Here is a 12,729-nt window from a genome sequence, read left to right on the forward strand (position 1 = left end):
GAATATACCTCCTTTTGTCTCTCTGCCACAGGCCTCCCATGGATATTTTTCGTAGAGTAGATCATGATAAGATCTAAGAGGGGATTGAAGGATAGAATATGCATTTCACTATCTATTCTAGCTGTTCATATTATTAAGGGCAATTTGAAACTTTATGGGGAAATTGAAACAGTTCAGTTATTTCATTTCTTGGAAAACATTACCGCTTACGTCAAATGTTCTTGTATTGGTATAAATGTTCTTGTTTTTTGTATTTGTAATATTTTGTGTAAATCACTATAGTTGTTATCTATCACGAGCAGCTGCTTCCTGTTACATCCATGATAAAGTATGTATAAATATAACTTGCGTTTAATTAAATTTTAAACTCGTTTGGAAAGCATTTCAGTGTGTGTCTCCTCACTTGTTCCCGGAATATTCTGAGTGATGTCACTTCCTAGCCCCGCCTCTCCCCATCACAAAGAGCGCCGCGTGGGACAGGAAGAAGACCTGGCAGAGAGCTGGTGAAGCTGCCAGGTCTCATTTGAGGATGGGGGGTAGGGGGAGTAATATGCAGAGCAGTAGGTTGTGGGGCCATGCGCTCCATCAGAGGCCCCACAACCTGTAATTGAAAGAGATTTATTTTATTTTTTTGCCGTTCCAGTTGATCTCTGACCTCTCCAGCTGGAGCATGGCTGTGCGGCCGGGCCCCTGGCTGTCTCAGGCCCTCAGTCCATGACCGATGTGCCCTAGTGGTCAGTCCGCCCCTGTACTGTTATACACTGTTATATTGGTATGGGGTCATTGCCAGGGGTATTTAGGTACGGAAGGAGATTGGCTTAAAATATCCTTATTGTTTGGCAATGACCCTAAAATGTTGTATAAGTTATTGATGATAATATAATAAAGCTGTGGACTTTATATTTCCAACAGAAATCGGTGTCTGTGTTTATTAAAGGTAATGGGGATGGTTTATGGCACAGGCCGAATAACGACTGTGCGCATGTCAAGAGGCGGACTGCCCCTCAAGCAGGAGAGATGCAGCTCGGGGTGGTATCCAGGGTTCCGTGGACATCGGGGGACAACTTCAGACACGGCCATTCCAAAATATAATATGGCTGGGGATGGTGGGCAATGACTTTTGGTTATGTTAAGCCTAATTATATATTTACTTATTTATTAAAGCCGTGGACACATTTATCCATAAATCAGTAATGTGGTGATTATTCGGGGAGGGGATTGTTGGGAGTTTTAGATCTACCTGCCCTTATCGCGACAATACACATGCCATGTGGGCAATGTGGCATGGATGTGGGTATAAACATATAGCAAGCAATCATATTTGTATTGTATTAAAATGTAGCAATGCGGTTTTATTGGCCATGAGAGAGGCCGTGACTACATTATCTTGACACCATTACAGGTTTACATTTGTACAAACATTCAGCACATACTGCGTAACAGGAAAATATTTACACAACAAAATATTTCTACTACAACAATCACTAAATATTAGAGGGAACATTGTGTACTAATCTCATTAATTTCTACATGAAAACGGTCTTTATACAGATATAGTGCTGACTGAACAGGAAAACAGTGGGATTTTACGGATTTGGCAGTTTTTTAAATTACATTAATCATTATAACTCCCATCACACTCAGTCAGCTAATATTCAATAATAATCAGCCAGTACACATAATGACACACACATTCACACACAGGCATAAAACACATGATGGGAATTGTAGTCGAGAGCAGCTATCAGTACCAGAGCTGACATTACAGTATACCTCCTTACATGTCTCTGTGGATTGTGTTACGTAGGACGTACCAAGAGACAACCACACGTTCGAGTGGAAGAGCATATACATTATATAAACACGGGATTTAAGGGACATAGTGTGTCTCAACACTTTAATATTAAACATGACAGCAATCCGGTATTTACATTATTAGAGAGTGATAAGTGATTGGAGGGATGGAGCCGGGGCAGCGACCTGAGACAAGGAAACAAAGGAACGACAGCCCAGTGTATCTGACATTTCAGATACAAAAAACTCTAACTCTCATCACAATCAGACAACACAAACTCACACACACACACACACACAGATTTGAATTAAAACACAATCTCTAACATGCAGGATACACGCTGTGACTATAGTTTAATTATAGAGATGTCTGTCTGTATTGAATAATTCTGCATTAATGTCAGTAACATTCACCCACAATCACACACAGTGACACACAGAGCAGCTGTTGCTTAGTAACAGGCTCCGCCCAGTCCCAGGTCAAGTGGGCGGAGCTAACCCTGTTATGATGCTCCGCCCACACCGAGATCAGTTTTACGGGCTTGTCAGGGCTCGAGTCCTGCAGGAACGCGTGGGAACGGCGTTCCTGCACTTTTTTTAGAGCAGGAACGCCGTTCCCGTTTGTGGTCCTGCAGGCACTCAGGGGGCGGCAAAAAATGCCACCCCCAAATGCCCCTGTGTTCCCCCTGTCATGGGGGGCCCAAGAGGTGGCCTAATGGCCACCTGATGGACCCCCACGGCCAGCTCTTGTCTCGCTGTCAGACGCGGTGAGGGAGCTGTGTCCTCTCTGCTCCCTCTCGCCGCGCGCCGTTTGCTGATGCTGGGAGATGGAATATGATGTCATTTCCATCTCCCGGCATCAGCAGACAGCCCGCGCGGCGAGAGGGAGTAGAGAGAACAGCGAGACAAGAGCCGGCCGCACTGAAGCCCCACTGGACCCCAGGGACAGGTCCACGCCAGCTATCCAGGTCGGGAGGCTGGGTGGACATTTTTAATTTAAAAACAAATATACAAATAATTTTTGTGTTGTGTGTCTGTGAGTGAGTGTGTCTGGGAGTGTATATGTGTTTTGGTGTGTGTATGTGTCTGGGAGTGTGTGTGTGTGTCTGTGAGTGTATGTGTGTGTGTGTGTGTCTGGGAGTGTGTGTGTGTGTGTGTGTGTGTCTGGGAGTGTATGTATGTGTGTGTGTGTCTGGGAGTGTGTGTGTGTGTGTGTGTGTGTGTGAGTGTATGTATGTGTGTGTGTCTGGGAGTGTGTGTTTCTGTGTATGTGTCTGGGAGTGTGTCTGTGAGTGAGTGTGTCTGTGAGTGTATGTGTGTGTTGGTGTGTGTATGTGTATGTGTCTGGGAGTGTGTGTGTGTCTGTGAGTGTATGTATGTGTGTGTGTATGTGTCTGGGAGTGAGTGTGTGTGTCTGGGAGTGTGTGTGTCTGTGTATGTGTCTGGGAGTGTGTGTGTATGTCTGTGAGTGTGTGTGTCTGTGAGTGTATCTATGGGTATTTGTGTGTGTTGGTGTATGTGTATGTGTCTGTGAGTGTGTGTGTGTGTGAGTGTGTGTGTCTGTGAGTGTATGTATGTGTGTGTGTATGTGTCTGGGAGTGTGTATGTGTGTCTGTGAGAGTGTGTGTCTATCTGTGAATTTGTGTGTGTGTCTGTGTGTGTGTGTTTGTGTGTGTCTTTGAGTGTACGTGTGTGTCTGTAAGTGTATGTGTGCACCTGAGTGTGTGTGTACGCATTTATATATGCATACAATTTTTTTTTTTTTTTGGTGGTGGGTTGGGGGTGGAACTGGGGGTGAGTTCCCACACTTTATTCCCCAGGACTTGACCCCTGGGGCTCGTGATTCCCACTCCGGGAATAAATCTCTTTAATTAGATTAATAAATCATTCAATACATTCTCAGCCAGGCATTGCCCCCATATACCCCGAATATAGCATGAAGCGGCTCAGTGAAGGTGGCAGTGAAGGTGTGTAAGTGTCTGATGGGGTCACACAGGTCATAAAAGGACATCCGCCCGGCCTCGTAGTCCAGGAATATCCCGAATCTCCGGCTGGAAGGGGGGCGGGGAGGTAACTGGATTACTTTACTGTCATGTATCACATAATACTGATTATACCAGCTCCTTCCCCAACCCCAGGACTTGTTATTATTTCCAATCTCTGACTGATCTCCTTTCCTGTCTATACTGCGATAGGCCATCCCTACCGCCCATCCCTCTGATTCACTGCTCTCCACTTCCCAGTAATGTCGCCCAGAGGAGAAACTCCTGGAGCTTAAAATCTGACTAGACTGAAATCTCTCTGGTGTTTCTGGGTGTCTCTGGTTTATTCCTGACCACGATACAGTTTTCACATCACCTGATACAGTTACATCATTAGCAGCCGTGTTTACCCACAGTAACATGTCTGAAGTCATGTTTACACCCAGTAACATGTCTGAAGCCGTGTTTACACCCAGTAACATGTCTGAAGCCGTGTTTACATCCAGTAACATGTCTGAAGCCGTGTTTACCCCCAGTAATATATTAGCCGGTACATGGTGCTGTCTCTTTATTGATTGGGTCACAATCCCAGCTAATCCAGAGTGTAAGGTCGCTGAGATCAGACCAACATCCAGATCCCCTAGAGCACGGACCTTGTTATCATCTCTCTCTCTGTCCTCATTATCTCCCTCCTCAGTATCCCAATAGTCAGCGCTGTCTGATTCCCGTCTGTAACGGACCGTTTCAGCATATGAGGGGTTAAAATCCGTTTAGGCGATAATCCCCTTTTCTCAGAAAGGCACAGCTACTGCAGAACATCAGAACTCACGAACTGGATATAGGTGAATAAGGTAGCACTCCAGCTGGAACCTCACAAATAGCTGCTAGCAGATGAATAGGAAAAGCAGACATCAGCTTACACTCCTAGCAGTCAAATCTCCAACAGCATACAGTGAATCCCCCCAAGAACGAGACAAGGCTCCGTGTTGAAGGTCAAGCAGTGGTCTGAGGTGCTGGGCACCCAGCCTGGTTTTTATTACATGAGTACACATACAGGCCACACCCAGGGGGAGGCATAAAATAACCAATAACATAGATGTTACCTCCCACACATCCCCTCCCCTTAGTGTGACACTTAATCCCATTATGTGTACAGTTCAAAATATACTTTTACACAACTTTCATAACTTTAAAACCATACATCACATTCACATAAAAATACATATCCACAATCAATCCATTCAGGGGAACAACATATTAAAAAATGGCATGAATCAGACCAGGGGTTCAAAAGTTAATAAAAGTATATTTTATTCCCCCTGGCTCAAACAGTAAAAGTAAAACATCCCCACAATGCATCCTGGCTTCCTCCCTTCTGCCCTGGAGATAATTGGAGAAGAAATCTAATTATCCAGGACTAGAGGCAGACTCCATTAACCACATGGTTGCAAAACAACATAAAACTCTTTAAAATACATAAAGTCATATTTTATACAGTGAACACAGACATTTAACATATCCCCAGATAGCTCAGGTCTGCGTGCACATTATTAGGTGAATGGCACGCAGACCACACAAATACAGTTTAATTGCCATGGAGCCAAAGTCTTTCCCATAGTCTTTCATTATATGAATAGGCTCCATGGCATAGCTATCTGGGGGGTATCACTGCTCACACAGGGCAAGCACCGAATGGCCCCACTGTATCCAAAGGGCCAGAATGAGTGACATGCACTCTGCTAGGGCCGAATACTGTTTGCAAAGGGCCCAATCTCCCAGGGCCATAGTCCAAAGGCAGCAGGCGGGCAACCAGGCTCCTCCAATACAATGTGGCGAGATTGGTTTCGTCACACCGTCCTTGTAAGACAGTTAATGGGTCCGTCATGTTACACAGCTCCTCAATGTGACCCATCTTCCTGGACAGATCATCCTTCTTTATTTCCAGCTGCCGGATTAGATCTAAAACTCGGAGTGAGACCTGCTCTTCCTGCCTGGAGATCTCACTCAGGACTCGCTGCTCTAGAGCTTCCAGCTGTTCCTTGATGCCCCTAATCAGGGCAGTAACTTCCTCTGTTACCCCAGCTGCTTTATCTGACACTTCTCTCCTGAGCTCCTGCAGGCTCTGGACTCTTTTCTCAGCCTCCTCTCTCTTTAAGGTCAGTTTCTGTAGAATATTTCTCAGTTTCTCCTTCTTCTTCTCAGAGGCCTCATTCAGATTCTCCACCGCGTGTCCCCTGTGCTCTCCGGTCAGACTGCAGGACACACAGATACAGGCAGCATCCTCAGAGCAGTAATATTTCAGGATTTCCTTGTGGACGGAGCATTTTCTGTCTCCCAGTGAAGTGGTGGGTTCAGTTAGGACATGTTCTGCTGACTGGCTGTGTTTCTTTAAGTGTTTATTACACAGAGAAGCTTCACACAGCAAACATGTTTTAGCAGCCGGTACAGGAGAGTCATAGTAAGTACAGGAGATCCCAACCTCCTCCTGCTCTGGGTGAGTAGATAGGAAACTCTCCACTATGTTACGCAGTCTTAGTGCTCTGTGCAGGTCTGGTCTTGTGTTAAATAAATGTCTGCATTCAGGACAGGAATATCCTCTCACCCCCTGTGTGTCCAGCACATTGTCAATGCAGACCCGGCAGTAGCTATGTCCACATGTCAGGGTTACAGGATCTGTATAAATGTTCAGACAGATGGAGCAGGTCAGCTCGTCTCTCAGATCAGCAGACGCCATCACTGGAAGCAGGAACAAGAAACTAAACTTAATATTTGTCATTTCTCAGAAATCAGTGAGTCATTGTATACTATATTCCACACCCAGGGGGCGGACAGTTTGTATCACATGATTTAACTTCCTGGCTGTTAACCCTGAGAGTTCCTGATGATCTGTCTTTTCTATAACACAATATTCAGAGCGTATAAACTGTAATTAATTGTCGTTCCTTATTGTTAGTTTATTTTCTATAGAAAGCTCTAAGTAACGTGTTACAGTGACAGTAACGGCTGCAGGTCATTTTAATGGATTCTAACCAGAGTCTGCAATGCTCTAACCGTCGTTAGTCTCCAAACAGTTCTGATTACGGTGGGACTCTCCCTATTTGGTTCATTGGTGTCCTGCATCTGGGGGCTCTAAGGAACTTTCCCCAGCCAGCACTGAGTGAGCCATTATTGGACACATTCACCCACTGTATTGAGGGCACCAGCACCATGGAGAGAAAGCTTCAGCTTTAATAATACAATAAGTTATAATAACAAATACAAAAAGAGAAGTCCTGCGCTTAGTCCCATTACTGCTGGGCCAGCAGCAAGGACTACAATACACATCAGACCCAATATATAGTAAAAACCAAAGAAAAGAAAATGTTACCTGCGCTTTCTCCTTAATCCCTATGTATATTTAGACAAATGGAGGTCATTTAGTTGCTCCAATGGCCATTGGAGGGAATGCCCACCTGCCAACGTCAAGGCAGACCCCCCTAAGCGGGTCCTAACACTGACCCTTCAGCCTGCTTCCTTGAGCTTCTGGCCTGCTAGCTACAGGTCGTTGCCATGATCCCAAGTATTGTGTCAACACTCCTACAGGCATTTTCCTTTGCTCATATACATACAGAAAGAAAGGGCGAGTGGTCTGGTGGGACGAGGACTGGGACACTCATGAGTGCTTTCTTGATTTCCTCAAATGACTTCTGTTGCTCTGTAGTCCACAGGAAGGGATCATGTTCTGTGCCTTTTACAGCTTCATACAGTGGATTTGCCAGTATCGCATAGTTAGGAATCCATATCCTACAGAATCCAGCTGCTCCCAAGAATTCTCGAACTTGTCTTCTATTCTTTGGCACGGGTATGCGGCATACAGCTTCTTTTCTTTCAGGTCCCTCTGAAATATGGAATCCTAAATATTTGACAGTTGACTGACACAGTTGTGCCTTCTTCCTAGATACCTTGTATCCTGCCTTCCATAGGATATGAAGAAGTTCATGAGTTGCTTGTTGACATATCTCATCTGGCATTTTGATCATGTAACATCATCCTCCCATTGGAAAGCAAAGATACACTGGCTTTCAGCGGCGACTCGGAGACAAAATAAGGCATCTTTGAGATCCAAGACTGCATAGTAGGTTGCACCACCAGGAATTAGGGCAAGCAAATTATAGGGGTTGGGTACCACTGGGTGTATGTTAACCACTGCATCATTAACTGCTCTTAAATCTTGTACAGAACGATACTCATCAGATCCCGGCTTCTGAACAGGTAATAATGGAGTGTTCCAAGGGGAGGTACTGAATTTCAAGATGCTGTACTTCACAAACTTATCCAAGTATATCTGTATGCTTTTCTTGGCCTTCTGTGGTATATGGTACTGACGAAGGCTAACAGGATAAGCCCCAAGCTTTAATTCAAAATGTATAGGTGGAATATTACGGGCGAGTCCTGGAGGATTATTTTCTGCCAATACTCCTGGAATATCAAATAATGATCCATCACTCTTTGCGCTTGCGGTTATCATTGCAGAATACAGACTTTGATTTCTCATAAAAAGGTACTGGGATATTATTTTAGCTGTTCTTGACATGTTTATAGCCTTTTCCCCACCTGCTTTCATGCTTGTAATAATGGCTTGTTGGTAAGCTTTTAAATGAACCATATCAGCCATCAGGATCCATATTAGGGAAATGGGCAGCAGGCCAAGCTGCTGGATTTGCTTGGTTTTGGGTACAGGCAGTCTCCTCAAGAGCTTTAATGGCCGCTTGGTTAATACGGATCCTTTCCTCAGAATTAAATAGAGTTAATAATAACTGCTGACAATCAGCCCAAGTAGGGTTGTGGGTTTGTATGATCGATGTGACCAAATCAGTCATAGCTTGTGGGTTTTCCATGTATGAGGGCTAATGGGTTTTCCAATTAAACAGATCTGTAGATTTAAAGGGAACATATACACATACAGGGTCTCAGTCTCCCAATTGCAACTGGCCATTGCCATCAATGTATGTTGGGCCAGGTGTAAGTCGGAGAGGCATCTATAAATGCCAGGTTGGAGCGTACCAGTAATCATACATGTTAAAACCAGACTACGGACATGTATAAAATATTGTGGTCTAACAAGTTCAGGTGGGTAGAGGAAGGTAAGTTAAGCATCTCAGTTTGTAATTTAGTAAAGGGGGATATCTTGGGGCATGTCTACTAAACAGTGAGCAGTCAGTGGCTGCTCACTGTAAAAAAAAAACAAAAAAACACACACACACACAAAATAAATCCTAGTAGCCCCCTCCCCCCCGGCGGGTGGGGGCCCGAAATAACAATAGGAGGGGGGGGCCTATTGTCCTCCCCCCGGTCCCCAACCCTGAGCGGTGGGTGGGAGCTGTAGATAACAATAAGGATGGGCCTACTGTCCTCCCACCCGGCCCCCACCCCTGCATTGCGGGTGGGGGCACTAAATAACAATAAGGGGGGGACCTACTGTCCTCCCCCCGGCCCCCACCCCTGAGCGGCAGGTGGGGGCACTAAATTACAATAAGGGGGGGAGACCTATTGTCCTCACCCCCGGCCCCCACCCCTGAGTGGTGGGTGGGAACCCTAAACAAGAATGTGGGGGGGACCTATTATCCCCCCCTGCGATTGGTGGGGGCCATAAATAAGAATAAGGGGGGAAGTACTGTCATCCCCCCGACCCCCACCCCTGCATTGTGGGTGGGGGCACTAAATAACAATAAGGGGGGGACCTACTGTCCTCCCCCCAACCCCCGGCCCCCACCCCTGAGCGGCAGGTGGGGGCACTGAAGGACAATACGGGAGGGAGATCTATTGTCCTTCCCCCTGGCCCCCACCCCTGCGCGGCAGGTAGTGTCCCTAAATGATAATGTGGGGGAGACCTATTGCCCTTCCCCCCCTGAGCCCCACCCCTGAGCCCCACCCCTGAGCGGTGGATGAGGGCCCTAAATAAGAATGTGGGGGGGACCTATTATCCTCCCCCCGGCCCCAACCCCTGAGCAGTGGGGGAAGACCCTAAACAAAAATGTGGAAGGGAACCTATTGTCCTCCCCCCCTGGCCCCCACCCCTGAGCGGCGGGTGGGGGCACTAAATGACAATACAATAAAAAATTGCAACAGAATACGAATTTGCCTATGAGGATTGTAGCCAGCAGTGAAAGGGTAAATTCAGTGTGATCAAACTGTTAGCCAGAGTTTTATTGCTTCTCGCTGCACTGTGTGTTCTGTGTGAAGTTAGTTTCTAAGTGAAATACCCTATCATAAATCTTGTTAAGATCTTGACTTGTTGCTTTAGCCGCTGAATTGTGTTTTAACCATTGCCATTTTGTTTGCCTATATTATACTAAATATTCACTGATTGTCACGCATGTTACGTATTATTATTATTTTAATTTTTATTGTCACAATAAATTATATTTTTATAAGGAACTTGTGATTTACTGTGTGAAGTAAAATCCTGTGAAGACTTTATTTAGGATCTAAGAGAATTAAAATAGTGGGTAATTCTCAGCTTTATATTATCATTTCCGTGGAACCGCGCCAAGATATCAATTTTGATATAATAAAAAATATTAAATAAATTTTTGATAATTGTTATAAAAATATTTTTTAATATTTATCACCCCATAAATATCCTCACAATATGGGGGTGTTCTTTGGCAGAAACACCTAACAGGAGATCTGAATCTATACCTAAAGTTGAATTTGTGTGAAAAATAACACAAAAAAATGACCACCCAAACGTTTGACAGAGACTGGTGATAGAGTTAGTGCATGGAAAGTGTTAAAATACCACCATGTGAAATGCCCTACGGTGTCTACTTTTCAAAAACATACAGTTTGATGGGGGTAAATTACATTGGCCGGCTTCAAAAATGTCCCCAATGGGTTTTGTTTTTTTTCAATTTTTCATCATATTTAACTTTTTTTTTTCTAGTAAATTATATGTTATGATGGTATCTTGAGAAAGACCATTTAATGGCGAGAAAAACGGTATATAATATGTGTGGGTACAGTAAATGAGTAAGAGGAAAATCACAGCTAAACACATTACCGCATGTGGCGAAGGTGACCTCGCCACTGGTTTTTGGAGGGGCCTGTTTGCCAGCCTCTTGCCCCAGGACTATGGCCCTTGCGATGTATTGCCCTATAGGGATGTTATTTGGGCATATTGGATTTTATTCCCCTGCTTCTGCCCCTTTAAATGCTATGGCAAAGGATTTGTACTTTTTAAATGGCACTTCGGATGCAGCCGAAGTAGTCAAAGTGGCCGCCATTCGACAAATGAACACGTGGCGGCAGCCATTTTAATTCAGCCGAACGCGGTCAGTGGTGTTTTGCTGTAGAGTTCATGGAACTAAAATTGGATACTCGACAGCACGAACACCGCTGAAGTTTTACCTTCTTTTGGGACGTTCACATTTCGAATTGAGTTGAACGGCGTTCGACTATTCGAATGCCACATTAAGATTGCAGGTCTGCACGAACGGCCCCATTCGTGCATTCGAACGGTATTTGAATTGTAGTGAATGGACCGACCGCACAGCCAAAATCTATGGAACTGTTTTGGGCAGGAAAGCCATGCTGCGGTCAGTCAAATAAGACTTCCAACGAACTCCCAAACGGCTGAACGGGTTCGAATGAATTTTGGATGTGTTGTTCCCCTAATTATGTTGTTTCTAATAATGTGTGCGAATTGTATGCAAATGTGATGGGTAATTTTAAAGTTATAGAAAATGTGTAAAAAGTATATTTTTCTACCTGTGATAATTAACTTAATCTATTGTGTTGAGGTAATTGTATCACAGGCAGAGGGGAGGGTTTGTGTGTATTTGATGGGAATGTCTGACTGTACTGTACGTTGTTGATTGGCTGTTGCTATTTTATGTCCTGTTTTATGTCCTATTTTATGTCAAGTAGGGTTGTGGGTTTGTATGATCGATGTGACCAAATCAGTCATAGCTTGTGGGTTTTCCATGTATGAGGGCTAATGGGTTTTCCAATTAAACAGATCTGTAGATTTAAAGGGAACATATACACATACAGGGTCTCAGTCTCCCAATTGCAACTGGCCATTGCCATCAATGTATGTTGGGCCAGGTGTAAGTCGGAGAGGCATCTATAAATGCCAGGTTGGAGCGTACCAGTAATCATACATGTTAAAACCAGACTACGGACATGTATAAAATATTGTGGTCTAACAAGTTCAGGTGGGTAGAGGAAGGTAAGTTAAGCATCTCAGTTTGTAATTTAGTAAAGGGGGATATCTTGGGGCATGTCTACTAAACAGTGAGCAGTCAGTGGCTGCTCACTGTAAAAAAAAAACAAAAAAACACACACACACACAAAATAAATCCTAGTAGCCCCCTCCCCCCCGGCGGGTGGGGGCCCGAAATAACAATAGGAGGGGGGGGCCTATTGTCCTCCCCCCGGTCCCCAACCCTGAGCGGTGGGTGGGAGCTGTAGATAACAATAAGGATGGGCCTACTGTCCTCCCACCCGGCCCCCACCCCTGCATTGCGGGTGGGGGCACTAAATAACAATAAGGGGGGGACCTACTGTCCTCCCCCCGGCCCCCACCCCTGAGCGGCAGGTGGGGGCACTAAATTACAATAAGGGGGGGAGACCTATTGTCCTCACCCCCGGCCCCCACCCCTGAGTGGTGGGTGGGAACCCTAAACAAGAATGTGGGGGGGACCTATTATCCCCCCCTGCGATTGGTGGGGGCCATAAATAAGAATAAGGGGGGAAGTACTGTCATCCCCCCGACCCCCACCCCTGCATTGTGGGTGGGGGCACTAAATAACAATAAGGGGGGGACCTACTGTCCTCCCCCCAACCCCCGGCCCCCACCCCTGAGCGGCAGGTGGGGGCACTGAAGGACAATACGGGAGGGAGATCTATTGTCCTTCCCCCTGGCCCCCACCCCTGCGCGGCAGGTAGTGTCCCTAAATGATAATGTGGG

The 12,729-nt window shown here is 45.4% G+C and overlaps 1 protein-coding gene across 1 annotated transcript; it reads right to left on the reverse strand.

Moving 5' to 3' along the window:
• Positions 1 to 3,682: 3,682 nt before the first annotated feature.
• Positions 3,683 to 6,525, reverse strand: LOC134569311 (E3 ubiquitin-protein ligase TRIM39-like). The gene is made up of 3 exons (XM_063428228.1): positions 5,630 to 6,525; positions 4,353 to 4,505; positions 3,683 to 4,238 (listed from the first exon to the last, which is right to left on the reverse strand). The coding sequence occupies exons 1-3, from the start codon at positions 6,508 to 6,510 to the stop codon at positions 3,683 to 3,685; spliced, it is 1,590 nt and encodes a 529-aa protein (XP_063284298.1). The 5' UTR covers positions 6,511 to 6,525.
• Positions 6,526 to 12,729: the final 6,204 nt, after the last annotated feature.

This window comes from Pelobates fuscus, chromosome 7 (assembly GCF_036172605.1).
Source record: "Pelobates fuscus isolate aPelFus1 chromosome 7, aPelFus1.pri, whole genome shotgun sequence".
NCBI lineage: Eukaryota > Metazoa > Chordata > Amphibia > Anura > Pelobatidae > Pelobates > Pelobates fuscus.

Excerpts from the sequence above, each read along its gene's own strand:
- LOC134569311 (XM_063428228.1), bottom strand. The coding sequence starts at position 6,510 with ATGGCGTCTGCTGATCTGAGAGACGAGCTGACCTGCTCCATCTGTCTG. Across the intron at positions 4,506-5,629 it reads TTAACTGTCTTACAAGGACG|ACGGGAATCAGACAGCGCTG; the intron begins GTGTGACGAAAC and ends GGTCCGTTACAG. Across the intron at positions 4,239-4,352 it reads TTAGCTGGGATTGTGACCCA|GGCTTCAGACATGTTACTGG; the intron begins ATCAATAAAGAG and ends GGGTGTAAACAC.